Source organism: Harpegnathos saltator, unplaced genomic scaffold (genome assembly GCF_003227715.2).
Source record: "Harpegnathos saltator strain DR-91 unplaced genomic scaffold, Hsal_v8.6 scaffold585, whole genome shotgun sequence".
Classification (NCBI taxonomy): domain Eukaryota; kingdom Metazoa; phylum Arthropoda; class Insecta; order Hymenoptera; family Formicidae; genus Harpegnathos; species Harpegnathos saltator.
The window spans coordinates 198,006-215,000 of record NW_020230410.1 but is presented as its reverse complement, the minus strand read 5'-3'; the positions used below and the strand labels follow the sequence as shown (position 1 = coordinate 215,000).

Genomic DNA, 16,995 nt, shown 5'->3' with positions numbered 1-16,995 from the left:
TCTTTTTTATCATTTTCACGCGCGGGGTTATCCGTTACGTGGATACGTGGCAAGACAATTAAATAAAACGCGGAGTGAAAAAATAATACAGATGTAACGTTCATGCAAAAGTGATGATTGATCCACGCGAAAAAAAGAAAAATCAGAAATATACACACGCGAAATTGTCCTCGCGTGGGAGACGCGCGCGCATGCGAAAAAAATGAACATTTACGAGCGTAGCGGCAATTCGAATGAATGATCGGACGAATCAATCGGCACGATCAATGGGATAAACCGAGGACATGCGTGACTTCATACACAACGTCAAAGTGTTGAAAGTTGTTCGAGCAAGAGGAACAACTTCATTTCGTAGGTACAACCGCGCTCGCTACCATTTCACGTGTCAATTGTCTCTCTAAAATACATAAACGATACTATTCCACCCCACTGTATGTGGCGCTATATTATCGGCGGTGCTGTCGTCAATGGCCCATCAACATATCGTTACCTGTCTGTCGATAATCATCCCGCCGGTGCGCGCCCGGCCGTTCACATCCGGACTTCCGTAATAATTGCATAATGCGCTAATAGCGCTCGTAAAATGATTACACGTCATATGAAATGATTACACTCCGGTACAGTGCGGCAATTGCGACGATCAGACCAGCGCTCGGTCAGCACCGAATGCACGCGCGTGCAAATCGCGTGTTAATAATGGCAATATATAAAACGCACGTGCATTTGCCGTACGCGCGCGCATGCGTGTCCGTGTTCGACCGCGAGAATTTGCGTTTCAGCTATGACCGGATATGAAAGCTCATTCGGCGAAAGGGACTGTATTTCAAGTGTCATCATAAGCGGCCCTCCCCTCTCTCTCTCTCTCTCTCTCTCTGTGTCGCTCTCGCTCCCCTTCTTCCGTATTCCGCGTGTTACAGGTGCGTGCTACTTTCGTGCCCGAGCGACTGCAATTTTACCAACATGTTACCTCTCCTCTCGGAAGCTATGCCGGACACGTAACGGCGAAAGCACGAATCGCGGGGTGGCTACGAATGCCTCACGAATCATCGGAAGATGTAATGGACTGCAGGTGCGAGAAAACGTGACAGCGGCGAGCGAACGAGGAAGGGAGGGAGGGAAGGAGGGAGGGAGAGAGACAGAGACAGAGAGAGAGACAGGGTATGAGAGAGCGAGCGACGGCATATTCGTCCGGCGATGTAAGATAGAATCGTTCTCTCCCGTGCGCATTCGGTGCTTCTCTCATATTCGGTGGAAATGAGAAATATTCATGAGACTCGGCTAATTTTAGGAAGCCCAAACAACAACAGCAGCAGCGACAGCAATAACTGCGCATGGAGACACGAGTCTCGGAGCTACTCTTTTCAAGATTAATTATTGCCTTACGTTTTTGCGAATATCTCACGAACTGCGAGCCTTTTTGTGTACAAAAGAGGGGAGAAACAGAGAGAGACAGAGATAGAGAGACAGAGAGAGAGAGAGAGAGAGAGAGAGAAAAGTATAAGTTTATTTGCGTCCTGGGATAAGTCCTCTCAAGTGTTAAGCCTTTTATACATTTGTATAATAACAAAAGTAGGAAAGAGAAGAGGATGAGAGCGAAGCTCGTGAGTTTCGCTGCAACAGCGATACGAATTGCATCTCCGCGTCGCGTCTCGCAAGGCTTTCGCGAGGGTGACTCGGAGTATGGCGCGACTACCATGACGAGAAGCGCGAAATGGTCGCACGTTGCATTCCAACAGGACGCAGCCTGTTTAATTAGCGAGCAAATTAAATGTCCGGACAGCCACGTCCGACATGGCCGTGCAATTAGGGGGTATTATAAATTAATTATAACACCGTGACGCGCAGTCAGTTTTGTGGGATTCAATCTCGGAATGGGTTTGGCGCTGGCCAACGGGACGAGTGCCAAACTTACCTCATTGCCGGCCGTTTACGACGCGTTTTATTATTTCATCCTGCCAGAATCGAGTATCCTTTAATTGCATGTGAATGAAACAGCACAAAACTGGCTCTCGCGATACACACACACACACACACACACACACACACACACACACACAGAGAGAGAGAGAGAGAGAGAGAGAGAGAGAGAGAGAGAAAGAGATCGGAATTGACGCGACAGCAGAACGACTCAGTCGACTGAACTCCGCGGGTCACGTGGCCATCGGGGGTAAATTACAAAGGGAAACGAGATAACTCGCAAAACGCGGACTTCCATCCGCGACACTCCGTGTCATCAGAGAGGTCAATTCGCGGTCGGAAGTAATTGGCCGAGTGTGGTCGAGTCGCATCTCGATTATACAATCGCGCTCGAGCCCGGTCGTTCCGGCAAGTCGCTACTCCCTGTTCTTCTTCAGGTTTAAACGCCATTTGTAAGCTCTAACAAGCTGCACGCTCGAGCCGACGCTGCGGAAATGGCGCGGAACGGGTGTCTGGCGCGTGTCTAAGATTCCCCCAGGGGAGTGTCAGGAATTGCCGGGCGAAGCTTAGAAGTCTCGGACAGAATAGAAACCGATTAAGCGAAACAACCGACTGACAGCACCTGTTGATACTTCGTCTAGCTGCTCGTGCGGCGAAGGTGTAGATTCACGAGTGCGCGCGCGCGCGCGTCCGCGGCCGCGACGAACGCGTATCGACGTGAGAGGGGTATGTGGATGACGATGTGTATACACGTGTTTGCGCATCCGTGGCCAATGTCCGGTATCGCTACGGCAGGCTTCGCGAAGCGAAGACGCCGTCGGCGGAGCGAACGCCGGTGAACGTGCGACTGACGAGGATCAACGGCGGGGGTGTTAGACGAACCAATTTTGGCCACCGCGCCGCGGTAAATTGAATCGAGCCAGACCCTGTTAATATTCGAGTTACGAGCGCTATTACCCTTTGTTCGTGATTCAGCGCGTTACGCGCTCACTCGCGCTTAAACGCATGCATCCGTAAACTGTTTACGGACGGTCGGATGCGGCCGTCGTCTGCACCGACCACCACTACGTTTCCTACGACACGGCGGGATTGCGCGCGCGTTTCTACGGAGTCGCGAGTCTGCCCCTACGTACGTTTAATTTACGAGAGAGCGAGAGAGAGAGAGAGAGAGAGAGAGGGAGGGAGGCGGGGGAGAGGAGGGCGGAGAGAGAGCACGAGACACGAGCTACTCGTCGCGACAAACTCGACGTACTTGTTGGTACGGTTGCACGTACGATAATAATGAGTGGAACTTGTAACAGGACACGATGCATTGCCTTGCCGAAGATGCAAAATGTACCTGCCTTTCTTACTTCTCGAGGGACATTGTCGAGAGACCGAGAGTTTCGAAACTGTGAGCGGTAAAAGGGGAAAGAATTTTAACGAGAAAGAGAGGAATGAGAAGGGGAGATTCATCAAGCGGATGAAATCACTGTGGTAAAATCTAACATGTATCTTTTCGATGTCATTTTGTTCCTAACTCTTTGCGATATTCTGAAAATTATTTATTCACCGCCAGCGCGCGAAGGTAATAAAACGGAAACATGTGTGATAAGGATCTAATTTAGAGTTGAAGTACCTAAGACCCATGTAACCCGGTATCGACGTAGCATTAAGCTACGTTAACCCATTAATGCCGGCTGAGACAGAAATTTCGCGTTGATCTCAATGTTATGAATTTTTATGAAAATGCTCGAAAATTTTTATCCAAAGTACATTACTAGGGGTTTGCGAGGTCGTTCTTTCCGAATCTGCTGCGAGAATCATAAAAAATGAGTGTTATTGATTTGCAACGGTTTTTTCCAAAAAATGTGATTTTTTCTCATCAATTTTTTTTTTTTAATCATGGATTTCATCTTGATAAAAATGTTGAATATTACTGAAAAGTACTCCAATCGTGTCCTCGAGACTTGTACTTAAAATATATGTGGTTCTGAAATTTTTTGCAATTCAGTAATTTCAATATGACGACCGTATGCATATATCACCATAGATATCGCCAGATTCTTGGAAACTCCGTCGAATAACTCGTTATGAGTGCATTTTTACGAAAAATTATCCAAAATTAAAGTTGTCCTGTTGATCGAGTTCTTTCACGTGGTAGGCCCCAAATTTAGGTCCGATGTACTTTTTGGGCTTAACGGAGCCCAACGTTGATTTTTTGGTGCAAAACTTATATTTTTTATTACAGATTTGAAAAGTACAGAAAATTTTACGTCCAGATATGTATTTTTGAAATTACAAGTCTCGAGGACACGATTGGAGTACTTTTCAGTAATATTCAACATTTTTATCAAGGAGGAAATCCGTGATTTAAAAAAAAATTGACGAGAAAAAATCGCATTTTTTGGAAAAAAAAACCCGTTACAAATCAATACAAACACTCATTTTTTATTATTCTCGCAGCGGATTCGGAAAGAGCGATCTCGCAAATCCCTGGTAATGTACTTTGGATTAAAATTTTCGAGCATTTTCATAAAAATTCATAACATTGAGATCAACGCGAAATTTCTATCCCAGCCGGCATTAATGGGTTAAGGTCTCATTGAAAAGCTGATATTTTTAAGCATCTATTATCATGTATAATTTTTCTGCTGACCGTTCAAGATGAATTAATAAAATGCGATTGGAAAGTGATATTTCATTAACTAACAGCAATTGAAATATTACCAGTTAGAATAGATACTGATACATTAAAATATTACTTTTAAAAGCATCTTTTTATGGTATGTTGTACAAACTATTCTTTCAGGCACAAATCGCGAATACAGTAACAATGTGACAATGAAAAAGCATTAAATTTCTACGAACCGCATTCGATTGTGCGAAAGTAGTTATGTCAGTTTAACAGATATGTTCAAAGGTGAGAATTGAGCGGGAATGCGGATCAAGGGATCAAGTTTTTCTTTCTCCTAATTAATCTAATCTGACAAATTGGAGCGGGCCTTTTTGGCTCAATGGAATCTCGACGCTTACATACAAAGATATTGAATGTTGAAACTCCAGAAGCCCTCTGTGCATCGTCGAGCTAATTAATTTCACATAAAGCGATTCATTCGCGACGAGTTAATCCGAGCGACCGTGAAAGCCGCGATTACCGCGATAACTGAAAATTAGTATTCTCTTTCGCCGTCTCTCTCTGCAGGGGAAATTAGCGATCAGACCTGCTTGCGCGTACTACGTACATATATGTGGATCAGCGACTTCCAACGTTTATATCTCCGCGAGAACGCAATGTCATAAACAACAGACACAATGTAGCAAGTAACACCAGCGAAACTAATCGCGTAAGGCAAATCCCTTCAGTGGAGCTTTCAACGAGCGTGCGCAATGCGGAGTATTTTCCTAGGTATCAATACCGATTTTAAAATTAATATTTTAAAATTAATAACATGCTAAATAAAATCAATAAATTAATGAAAATGCAACGCCCACGGCAATTAGGGGACCGCCATATCGATTGAATAGTTAAACAGTTATATAACTCCAAATTAACCGCGAAAATAAAAGACGAAATACAAATATGTTCGTTCAACTGTTTTGTGCTCAACAATGTTGTGCACAGATAAAAGGATAAATTCGATAAAATAACAATGTTAAACGGAAAAAAAAACAGATATTCACGATAGGGCTCGCCTTAGAAATTAGAGGCACAAATCAGCATTCTCGAGATTTACAGTAAATCAATTTCAATAATAAATTTCAATTCGAGTGAATACTGACGAAGGAGATTCAATACTGTGATTCAATATGCTTCAGGCGTCTAAAAAAGCGATTTCTCAATCCTTTTCGAGCAATGAATATTACCATCACGAAAGATACTGTCCCAATATTTACTCTACGTTGTATAAATATTCATCTCGACATACAGAGAATAGATTTTTGAACATAAAGATTTTTTTTCAAAGTGTCCGATATATTCATATACTTCTTTGTAAAAAAAATTCATCGACTCTGTACCCTTAATTCCCATAAATAAAATCCCCCCCGGCCCCCTTTCTCGCAGAATGAACCGCCTCTTTATCGATTTGGACTTTTTTCCCTTGTCTCTACACCTAATTAATTTCTAATTAACAAAGATTTCACATACGAGTTGCTGTATTGATCCAGAAAAATATCCTCTCGCGGCTCTTTAGGCGAGATGATTAATTAGAGTTCGTAAACACGGGACGACCTGTTTTTATCACATTCGATGGATTAGATGGATGAATGAAGAGTGTAAAGCGGATCAAAGACGGAAAATAAATAAAATTCAATCAGTAAATAAACTAGATACAAACGACGCGCCTGGAGTCTCTCATAAACACGTAGCGTCACATCGGTGTTGGGAAAATTCGATAGTCTCTCACGATGGTACTTTCGTTTATTTACCCAGCGAAAACATCCGCAGCTCGGTTTATTCGTCTTCGCGGACATGAAGTCAGGGGAGAAAGAGAATAGAGATATTTATCTTCGCGATTACGAAAGAACACTATCAAACGATTTGAGCCCGTGAATAAGGCGCAAAATTGACGATCAATTCTCCGTGCCTGTAATAATACCAAGGTCACGCTCACGAAACTCGAAAGCAGCCGCTTTGTTTACCGCGCAACGCCGCGTCCTTCGGCACGCTACGCCCTTGAGATCGACTTAATCAAACAGAGTCGTTAAATCTGCGAGTTATTAAATCAGCGTCAGCTCGGTCGTCAAATATCAGCCACGTTGTGATTTCGGCCACGAGTACACATTCGTTACGATGCCATACCGTTACGATGCTTTGTTACACGCTCCGCAGCAGCGCGAGATACTTTTTCCAAACTTCTGCCCCGTTAAAGGGAAACCCGGCCGGCGGTTTGAAGCACCTCGTTAAATGCGCCATTAATTCTCCGCGAACGCATGCATGTTCGTGCGCGTTCGGTTCAATTAAAGTATAATGCATGAATGAATTTACTCACCGGTAGGACACACAGCCGCATCCCGCAGCGCTCCGTCAAATCCCGTTCCGCGAACGCTGGCTACTGATCCGATTATGATTCTCCTCTCCTGGCTCCAAACACGATGAAAGATTCACTGGCACACTCATTTACGCGATCACGCGAGCGCGAGAAAAAGCGCCCGGCCATTAATTACGATCGTCGACTAAACACGACCGACACTCGTCCGATCTGGAGCGCGCTCGTTATTTCGCTCGAGTTACACGAATGAAAGAGAGATGAGGAGCGGTAGAGAGAGAAAGAGAGAGAAAGAGAGAGAAAGAGAGAGAGAGAGAGAGAGGGAGAGAGAGAGAGACGCACGCGAAGAAGGGACACCGCGCGCTAACTTCACAGCGATTCTCGAATCATCGTGAACGAACCACTATGTCGGCCGTTGTCCTCCGCCGCGCCGGCGGGCGAGGGGGATGCGCGATCAAATACGTCGCGAGTCCGTTCCTTGCAATGCGTCTGATCACTTTGGCCGAATTACGAATCGAGTCCAGCTGGACGTGAGCACACAATCAAAGTCGCCGGTGGCTCGGTGCCGCTTGACGAGTGCGAATTTCCGCGAACACTACGACACGACACCAACTCGCACCGCGGGTGTCCGTTAACTGAACGTGGCTGCGAGAGCTCACGTCAGGACGATAGATCGATCGATGCGCAGCTTCGATCGCGGCGAGCGATCGGTCGATCGCTTGGCCGTCATCTTACGAGCAAATTTCGCAAGTGCCGGCCACGGATTAATGAGAATTCCACCACACGACTGGCGGAATGTCGAGCGTTAATGTTCGTGTGAAAAATACAGCGACGAGACCAATCGTGTGTACGCTCTCGTGTGTACGGAGACTAGGCACAAGGACGTCCTCGCCACGAGACACTCGCGCGCGTAGTAAAAACAAAACTCGGAAGCGTCTTCCACGGCGGCTTTTCCCCCACTTGAACGTCAGAACTAACAGCGCGGAGTGGGGACGCTGGCCGCGAGAGAGAGCGAGAGAGAGCGAGAGAGAGAGAGAGAGAAAGCGGTCGAGTTTTGTTGATAAAATGATTACACGATTATGTGTGCTCGCGATAAGTGGACGGATGATACATGTATAAAAACGACGACGAAGCAGGATAACACGCGAGTATGACATGCGAGTATTGAGATCACAGAATGTTCGTCTTTTTGTCTTTTTTATTAAAATCTTTATTTTCTGTTTCGTAGCGTTCTCCTAAATAATAATTAACGTAACTTAACGTGAAATATCGTGGTGTGAGAGTGAGAGAGAGAGAGAGAGAGAGAGAGAGAGAGAGAGAGAGAGAGAGAGAGAGAGAGAGAGAGAGAGAGAGAGTGAGAGTGAGAGAGAGAGAGAGAGAAAGAGAGAGAGAGAAAGTATAATGCTCGATATATTAGAGAATTATGGAAATTTCACTCAAGTCGATAAATGGTACGATATACAAGTGGAGCAGATTTAAGATACGTAGAGTAATCTTAAGATTATAGATTGACAATGAGAACGACACGACCGATTAACAAAAATGGATCGATCGTTCGCGATTGACCGATGAGTAATCGGTAATTATACGCAAGTAGGACAATGCAGACAGAGATGGTGAGACGTGAATTTAATTTATGGGGTTTAGACTCGGGGAATATCGTCCACGTCGAGAAAGTGGCTACTAAAAAAAAGGAAAAAAAAGGAACGGCGGCTACGAAAAAAAAAAAGGAAAAAAAAAAGGGAAAAAAAAGGAAAGAAAGAGGGAAAACGAGAGCGAGAGCAAGAGCGAGAGAGAGAGGGAGAGAGAGAGGAGAGAGAGAGAGGAGAGAGAGAGAGGAGAGAGAGGAGAGAGAGAGAGAGGAGAGAGAGAGAGAGAGAGAGAGAGAGAGAGAGAGAGAGAGAGAACACGTGTGCGCGAAGAGAAAAACGGGACACGAGGGACGATTTTCGTTTGATGCGCGGCACAAATCCGAAAACAAGAGAGATATCAATCGCGACTTCTCTCGACGCGTACGACATACACACACACACATACACACACACACACACGCACACACACGCTGCTTCGATCCGAAAGTCTAGACCCTCGTCAGAGAATGTTACAATATGAGAGAGTTAAGTCATAGCAGTATACTTAACATGATACACAAAGTTTTACAACCCGAGTAGTACCAAACGGATACAATCGGGTACCACGGTTCAAGCGAAACGAAGACTGTTACTGACTACCAAGAGATTAGAATATGGATCGGCAACCAGGTACATGTGTGGATCTCTTTCTCTTTAATGTTCCTCTTATAATTTCCAAATATACTCCTCACTCCCATCAAGCCTCGTTCACTCGTTTATGTTCCGCGTGAACCGGGTGCTCTCCCTTTTAAACAGAAAAAAAGTATAAAAATAAACGAGAGAAGAAGGAAACATCTCGTCGTTAAATCAATTCGCAATTTACTTAAAAGCGAGTCAACGCGACAACGGATAATTATAAACAGATATATCCACATCGATAATAAATCGTAGAAAGTGAAACGAACGAATTTGAAAAGAGACTTTAGACGAAATACTATTTTTGCCACAAATACAAATACATCCATCTTCTTGAATTGGCACCGCGTGTTGCCCTCGTACAAATACCTCTCGAATACGCATTCATCTCGTAAATCGCGCTCATTCTCGTGAAAGAGAAAATGCAGAAAATCCCGTTCAATGCGGATAAATCGCTCGAGAGAGATATGTCTCTCGCTCATTATGCTCACGAATCGAAGTCTCGCGTGAAAGATACATTTTGTTACAGATGTAATATGTGTGGAAGAAAAGAACGTTCAAGCTCCGCTTCGTTTTTTTTTTCTTTATCAGTCTTTAAATAGATCGCTTCGAATGTATAACGTGATAACGTCGTAGGTTCTTCTTTTATGACTATGCCGCGCTGCACATAATCTAAAGGTTTGAAAAGTGTATTCCAGTGTAGTTGTGTAACATCCGGCTGTAGATATTCTCAAACGTTCACACCTTTGCGCTTTTCTTTCGTTTTATACACGCACAGTTCTCGTATACAATAAAAAAAACGAAATGTACAATCTTGAACGAATCCCGGCGCGCCATGCGCGCCAGGCTTATTCTCATCTTCTTACTTATTACGCATCTATCGTCATCCTTTTTTAACTCGTGATACGTCGTTTATTAAATGTATAATTAAACCGAACTAATCGTGTGTGTACAACATCGTCGACCTTACGCCGAGAGATCTTTGTAAAACCGTCAAGAAGAATGCCGGCAAGAGTCGAATGTTCTACGAAAAATGAAAGGTCTTAACGATATTTGTAGCAAAAATATACACATGTCACATTACTCCCCGCGATCATATACGATCATATACAAAAGAAAAACTTAACAGAGACGGGAACGAAGAAGAGTTTTGGCAAAGAAGAACATAACGTTTATAACGAACGTCGAACAACCAGTTACTCAGTGTCAAACGGGCGCGGCTGTACAAATCGTGATACCCACTGACAACGAGCTCGATGATCGCACATCTATACTTAAGAATCTATTATTTATATGACGATACTGCTCATACGATTTCCTCACAGAACGAGTTTAACGGTACCGCGAACGAAACTAATGATCCACGCTACTCGATTCAGTTATACCAATAATCATGTGTACCAATACACAGTGTACATATGTTATCTCGTCAAATAACACATGTACTTGCTCCATCTCCATACGATATTAGTAGGGTATGCTTTTTCCTTTATCTCGCTAACGAGAGCAAACGCGATAATGATTCACAGATATGTATAAAAAGAACGATACTTGAAACGAGAGTCACTCAAATACAACCGTTCGATCTCAGCTATTGTTGCAATATTGATATAATATTTACAAGAAAATGAAAAGAGATGCAGTTGTGATGTGCTTACGGGAAATAACGAAAATTCTTCCCAGTTGGAAATGTGCAGTAGCGAAAACTACATTTGTAATCACGTAGGAAGATGAAGCACGAGGAACAGAATATGTGTATGTATATATGCATGTATTTTATGTGTATGTACGTATGTATGTATGTGCGTGCGCGCGCGTACGCGCGATCAAGGGGCAATGTGTGTCGTGTATGTATGCATGTATGTACGAAACAAATAGATGCATAGATGCTCAGTAAGTGCGATATAAATTTGGAGAGTATTAAAGCAATTAGGAATCAATTATTGCAATTTATACAGTTTCCATGCCGTAATACGAAAATACGAGGACAAATCTAATGCAGTTATTTTCTTCTTTTTCTTCCTTTTTTCCTTTGCGTGAAAACAGCAAATCGTCAGCTCGCGTAGCTTGCGTATAATTTGGTAGCGAAAATTAAAGTCACTAAAGTGTGTTATTAGCGTTATGATATCCGTTATTAATTCTAATGGACAAATTCGCTTTAGAAGCGTATATACGTAAAGTTTGGCCATTTACTCGTCACGCGAATGATGGCTGATTACTGCGGTGCGCATAAAATGATCATCATTCGAGAAAATTTCTCCATTGTGGTCAGTTGCGAATTACCGATGTCAATTAATGTATCATGATAAATGCATCATTGTAAACAATGGTAATTGGATTACTAGTGCAAATAATAATTATGTCACTGTTGATTATTACTATTTGCGGGCAACCGATAGCTCTTCGAAAACAAATTTGCGCATAAGAATTAATTCCACCAAAAAATATTCAGCTCGCTCATCTTGTATTGAGAGAAAAATTACAGATCGTCTGTATGGGCACAACGTATCGTTTTATAACTAGGAAACTGCGACATATCGGAAACAATAAAGAGTCAAATCATGAATTTAGATGAAACACACAACCAAAACCTTCAAGCTTCCATTGCGTTTGTGCCTTCTGGTAAAAAGACTCTAAAGAGTACTTGCATTATATACATCTATACATCTTTCAAACTCCTATACTCGATTGAACGTTACAACAGGATATATGGTATTATGTTATAGAAAGCTCTACAGGCGATCTCTCAATAATAATCTTGCGATAGAAAAAAATCGACGATCTCTCAAATCAAAGTTTCACGGTTTTACTACCTGAGAAAAACATAAAATGCGCACGACTTTACGATACTTATACATTAGTATCTGCCTCGCTCCTACTTTCTAAGCAAAAGATGAACATGCATATTAATTACTGCGTTGTACACGATACAAGCATTACAAGGCTCTACATATCACCTAGTCTACCAATGTTGCGGAATACGCTATTTGCCGAATGTAAAAAAATATTGCTTCTTGTGTCAAAAATCTGACTTGATTACTGTTTACAGAGAAAATTAGCTTTACGAAACACATTTAACTGCAAGTCTGAAAAGTTTGCTAAAACTTTTGTGACTTCTATGATCGTGTACTCTCTAGAGCCTCCCGATATGAAGCTACACTTTTATCTCATATCCTATTTAGTCATTTTATTTCCGATTAAATTTGTTGAGAAATGCTTTGGTTGTGCACTCGCATAATACATCGCTCATGAGATACCGGTGGCTGCAAAATGGTTTCAAAAAATTAAGTGACATCCACTTTTCTTGTCACTGAATTGCACAAAAAACATCCATTTTTTTTTTGGTAGGAAACAAAGAATGTGGTACTTATAATAATAAAATAATGAAAGAAACGCTTAAAAATCTCTCCAGTATTATTAATCTAAAAATGCTAACTATAATCTCCTCCCGTTAAAAAGACAGGAAGCACGATTGCGCAAACGCATTTTTCAGAATATTTATACTGTTTCGCACGTACAACACATATGTATCTTCGGGAAAGTACTAAAATTACTATGTCGTTCATAACAATGGGGATTCTCAGTCAAAACATAAGAATCAATTCCAGATGAAACGATTGATACCTTACATTTACCAATACACAATTAGCGATCTAACCGCTAATGACCAAAAATCTGTAGATACGAAACCAAACTGCACGGCAGCTTTTTTAGCCATCAAAGGAATTATACGTTAGATTAATTCAATATCTTAAGTTACCTAGTTACTGCTGTGTTTGTGTATCAAATCATTATCATAACAATTACTTGTTGGGCACACACCGAATTAAAGTCTCGTCTGTAAGCACGTGTCATATTTCTCGGTACGATTGGGTAACCGCTGTTCATTAGCCATCCTCCTTAGGGGGCGTAAACCAACCTGCCGAAACACAAAATGAAATCAATTTCAACTCTACGAATGGCACGAAGGAACTAGCGTATAGTCGGACGGGCATATCCTCACCATTCTTTTCATGTATTTGTACAAGAGACTTGAATGACTGTTGGGCACGTGCCAAACTATATTGGCCTTGTCCACCGCACACTTTGCCAGCACCACCTGATCCTTGGAATTGTATACGCGCTTTGCCCTTCACTAGCGTCGCTGAAATCTGCATTATAACAGCTTCCACTGTATACGCCGAACTCCATCCTTGTTTCGTGAGGAGTTCCATACAAATCGCGCCTCCCACAAGAACATACCCACCGGAAATGATGGGATGTACAACTCTTACGAATGGAGGTTCGAATGGATAAGTTTCCTGCAACGTGCGAATAATTTACTCAAAATCGCAAACTATCGCGCAACACGCTTCAGAATGTTTAGTTTACACAAATAGGATACCTTAAAAAGCATGTTGAGAAGAATACTGTCTTTGCCCTCTTTCTCTTTTAGAAGAATGAGATCGCTATGAAGTGGTGAATCAGGATCTACGCACATCAACCTGATATTCCATTCGTATAAACTGTCATTTACTAGTTCTATACTATACATTCCTAAAAGAGAAGATGCATGAGTATATGTACAAATGAAATACACGATAATACACCACTATAATTTAGATTAAGTGGATGGAACCCAATAATTCCAAGGGATAATATACCTTTTTTAAAGCTGTCACTTCGATAAATATCACGTAGTTCCTTCATGAGTCTATCGGTGGCTTGTACGCTTCCACAAACAGATCCTTTTAAATAGTCTTGTCTCTGATTCTGTCTCAACCTTTCCAACGTCGCGAGATGTTCCAAATCCATTTCTTCACCCTGTGCCATGAGAGAATCAAGATGACAGTAACAGCAGATGAACACACAGTGAACCAATTGCAGGTACATCGCTCTTCCTTTACCTTACTCTTAGCGTTGGCATCTCCCTCGTCCATGTCCAAGTGAAGGTCTTCTTCAGTCTCGCTCTCTTCGTCCTCGTCGAAGTCGTCAACGTCCTCGGCGTCCATTCTCTGTGCTACGGCTTCGTTTGGTCCTCCTAAACGTAAAGGATCCAGGGCCGTTCTGAGTCTTTCGACGTCTGGTGGTTCTGGTAACGAATGTAGTCTGCATAGTTCTTTCAGGAGGATTCCCACTTGGTTGATTACATGGTTGTCACGGCCTGTTGTGTTACTTAAAATTTGTACAGCGTTCGTAACACTGGTTTCCTCAGACTCGGCAAACCAAACTGGTGGCGTAGAAGGATAGGTTTCCTGTATAAACAATATTAACATTGATGCAGCTGTACCGTAGACATCAATTCTCATGTGTGGCTCGCATTGCGGGTAAACGTACCAACATATCGATACGTAAAGAGGAAAACGGACTCTACAGCAACAAAATTTTACGAACAGAGCTTCAAAACGCGACAATTAACTCTCCCGTGTACGCACGCAAGCGCGCGCGCGCGCACGCACGCACGTTCACGCATACGCACACATACACGCATGCACACGCAACACACGCATACTTCACACCTGACATCTATCGCACAATCGGTAAATGATGCACGAAAGATGCAGAGATGCAGCACGCACCGTGACCGTACGGGGAACGTATGCATTAAAAAAAGAAAGAGAAGAGGAAAAAAAGGAAAGTGGGATCGCACTCGATTGCCATGCTCTTCGCGCTAACACCGCACGTCGTCTACGTGCGTACTACGACGCGTCGCGCTTCCATACTACGAGACGAGATGAAACGCCTTGTTAATTTCGCCCAACGATTAAGTCGCATTCGACATGCGGGATTGTGGTCGATCGAGCGCGACACATTGTATACGACGCAAGGTTTACGATCTCCTTTTTCTTTGTCTCTCTCTCTCTTTCTCTCTCTCTCTCTCTCTCTCTCTCTCTCTCTGTCTCCCTTCCCACCCCTTCTCTCTCCCCCCTCTCTGTCTGTCCGTGTGTCTCTCTTTCTCTCTACCTCTACATCCTGACGACGATATTAATACATACGGCGTCATTAATTGGCCAACAATTCCGGTTGAGGCATTTTTGGGCTGAACGCGTCCTGCTTAAACATCCCGGTGCGTTAGAATCGATAAAAAAAAATGCAGTCACTTGGCGCTTTTCAACGTGACAGTCACAGCACGAGACACGACGTCGTCTGGAAAACGCGCAGACCTGGGGGACTGGTGAGGCTGACGGATGCACGACTCTTTAAAATCCGCGACGGAAAGATAGACGCGTAACAACAGACGCACCTCGTGAAAAATGAGAGAGGGAGAGAGAGAGAGAGATAGATAGAGAGGGAGGGAGAGAGAGAAAGAGAGAGAGAGAGAAAGAGAGAGAGAGAGAAAGAAAAGCTCGCTATCAATTCACAGCAAGCATCGACCTTTATCGCTTACTGTTCATTTGCCAAACAAGGGTTCCTCGCATGAGCGAGGAGGCGGTGATGCACGGAGGAAAAAAAATCGATGGCAACGGCGTCAGGATGATCGAGCTATCGAGGGAAAACAGGTAGCAGTGAGAGAGCACCGTAAAATCGGTACCGTTAGAAGCGAGTCCTGTCAATAGGACCTAAACAGCAGGTATTGAGTCATTGTTTCTTTGTCCATCTGACACGGAACGCAAATTAGCGGTATGACTGCCAGTGTGTCTTCAATCGAACGATAGATGCACAAGAGAGCAAGTGAGCGACACGAGGTAAGGTACGAGCGAAGGAAGCGATGAGAAGCAAGGATGCAAGGAAGCAACGAACGAACGGATGCACGCAGCAGGCATGCAAGCAAGCAGACAGACAGACAGACAGACAGATAGACAGACAGACAGATAGGCAAGCAGGCAGGCAGGCAGGCAGGCAGGCAGACAGGCAGGCAGGCAGGCAGGCAGACAGGCAGGGCAGGCAGGGCAGGCAGGCAGGCAGGCAGGCAGGCACAAATGCACGACGGACGCGTTAAACAGAGTCAGTGGTTGGTCGAAAAGCAGCACTCGCGTATACTCTTACGTGTACGGGCACGCAACAGTTCCACTTACTGTGATATTGGCGTGTATTTCATACTTCTTCCCATTTTTACCGACGAACCTGCAACTGAGTTCGTCCACGCTCGCGGACATTATCTGAAACCTCTCATGGCTCTTGGGGAAGACAGATTCGAGCGTTTTGATTTCCTGCTTGAGGGTGTTCAGACAAGCCATTTGCGGGATGGCGTGTAGTAGGAGAGCTGCGCCCCGAGTCCCACGGTGTTTCACCGTCCGTCCGAACGAAATGACGACGAATCCCGAGGTGAGAGTAACACGACGATCCCGATGACTACCCAACAAAATGGCGACTGGCCCGAGATACCCTCGGCTAGTCTCGTGCGAGTTCACTCGGCGTCGTAAATGCCCTCGCGCTTGAAGTTAGGCAGGCGTTCTGATCGAACGCGACGTATCTCTACATGTTCGTACATCATGACGCGGTATCTGCGTGACGTTTTCAGGTATGTTCATTTTCGTCACTGTTCGCCGCACTACCATAGCACAGTATACCTAGTAGCGACACGCTCTGTCGGTACCTTTGATGTTAGCGTCTCCAAAAATAAATTGCACATGCGCAACCCCGCTACATAGCCAATAGCAAGCAGGGTCTACTTGAGACTTGGGCCGTGTTCCAAAATTCACTGCCAGTACTGAAAATATATAGTTTGTGTCACGCAAACTATAAATTTTCAGCGCTGGCAGTGAATTTTGGAATACGGCCTACAAATACTTTGAACGTTAAAAGGAAGGCTATTATATAGTGTTCAAAGCATTTACAACATTTAATAAATCGTACTCTATATGATTTAATAAAAATTTAAATAAATACATATATATATATAGAAAGAGGAAAAGAGAGAA

At 43.6% G+C, this 16,995-nt stretch overlaps 2 protein-coding genes across 4 annotated transcripts in view; both read right to left on the bottom strand.

Annotated features, from left to right (window-relative positions):
* LOC105183602 (uncharacterized) overlaps positions 1 to 7,832 on the bottom strand; it is a 147,653-nt gene extending 139,821 nt beyond the window's left edge. Inside the window, exon 1 of the mRNA XM_011141859.3 lies at positions 6,891 to 7,832. The gene's annotated coding sequence lies outside the window, so the exon portion shown is untranslated. The remainder of the gene's footprint in view (positions 1 to 6,890) is intronic.
* Positions 7,833 to 8,783: 951 nt separating this feature from the next.
* Positions 8,784 to 16,548, bottom strand: LOC105183592 (ubiquitin-conjugating enzyme E2 Q1). 3 transcript variants are annotated; one of them, XR_849791.3, is made up of 7 exons: positions 16,150 to 16,548; positions 14,041 to 14,388; positions 13,798 to 13,957; positions 13,539 to 13,690; positions 13,158 to 13,455; positions 12,977 to 13,073; positions 8,784 to 9,263 (listed from the first exon to the last, which is right to left on the bottom strand). XR_849791.3 is itself a non-coding variant. In XM_011141846.3 (6 exons), the coding sequence occupies exons 1-6, from the start codon at positions 16,309 to 16,311 to the stop codon at positions 13,042 to 13,044; spliced, it is 1,152 nt and encodes a 383-aa protein (XP_011140148.1). In that variant the 5' UTR covers positions 16,312 to 16,548; the 3' UTR covers positions 10,303 to 13,041. The 3 variants fall into 3 exon arrangements, 2 of the variants coding, with proteins under 2 accessions (XP_011140148.1, XP_019697107.1); XM_011141846.3 differs by lacking the exon at positions 8,784 to 9,263 and having other exon boundaries at positions 10,303 to 13,073; XM_019841548.2 differs by lacking the exons at positions 8,784 to 9,263; positions 16,150 to 16,548 and adding an exon at positions 14,471 to 14,493 and having other exon boundaries at positions 10,303 to 13,073.
* Positions 16,549 to 16,995: the final 447 nt, after the last annotated feature.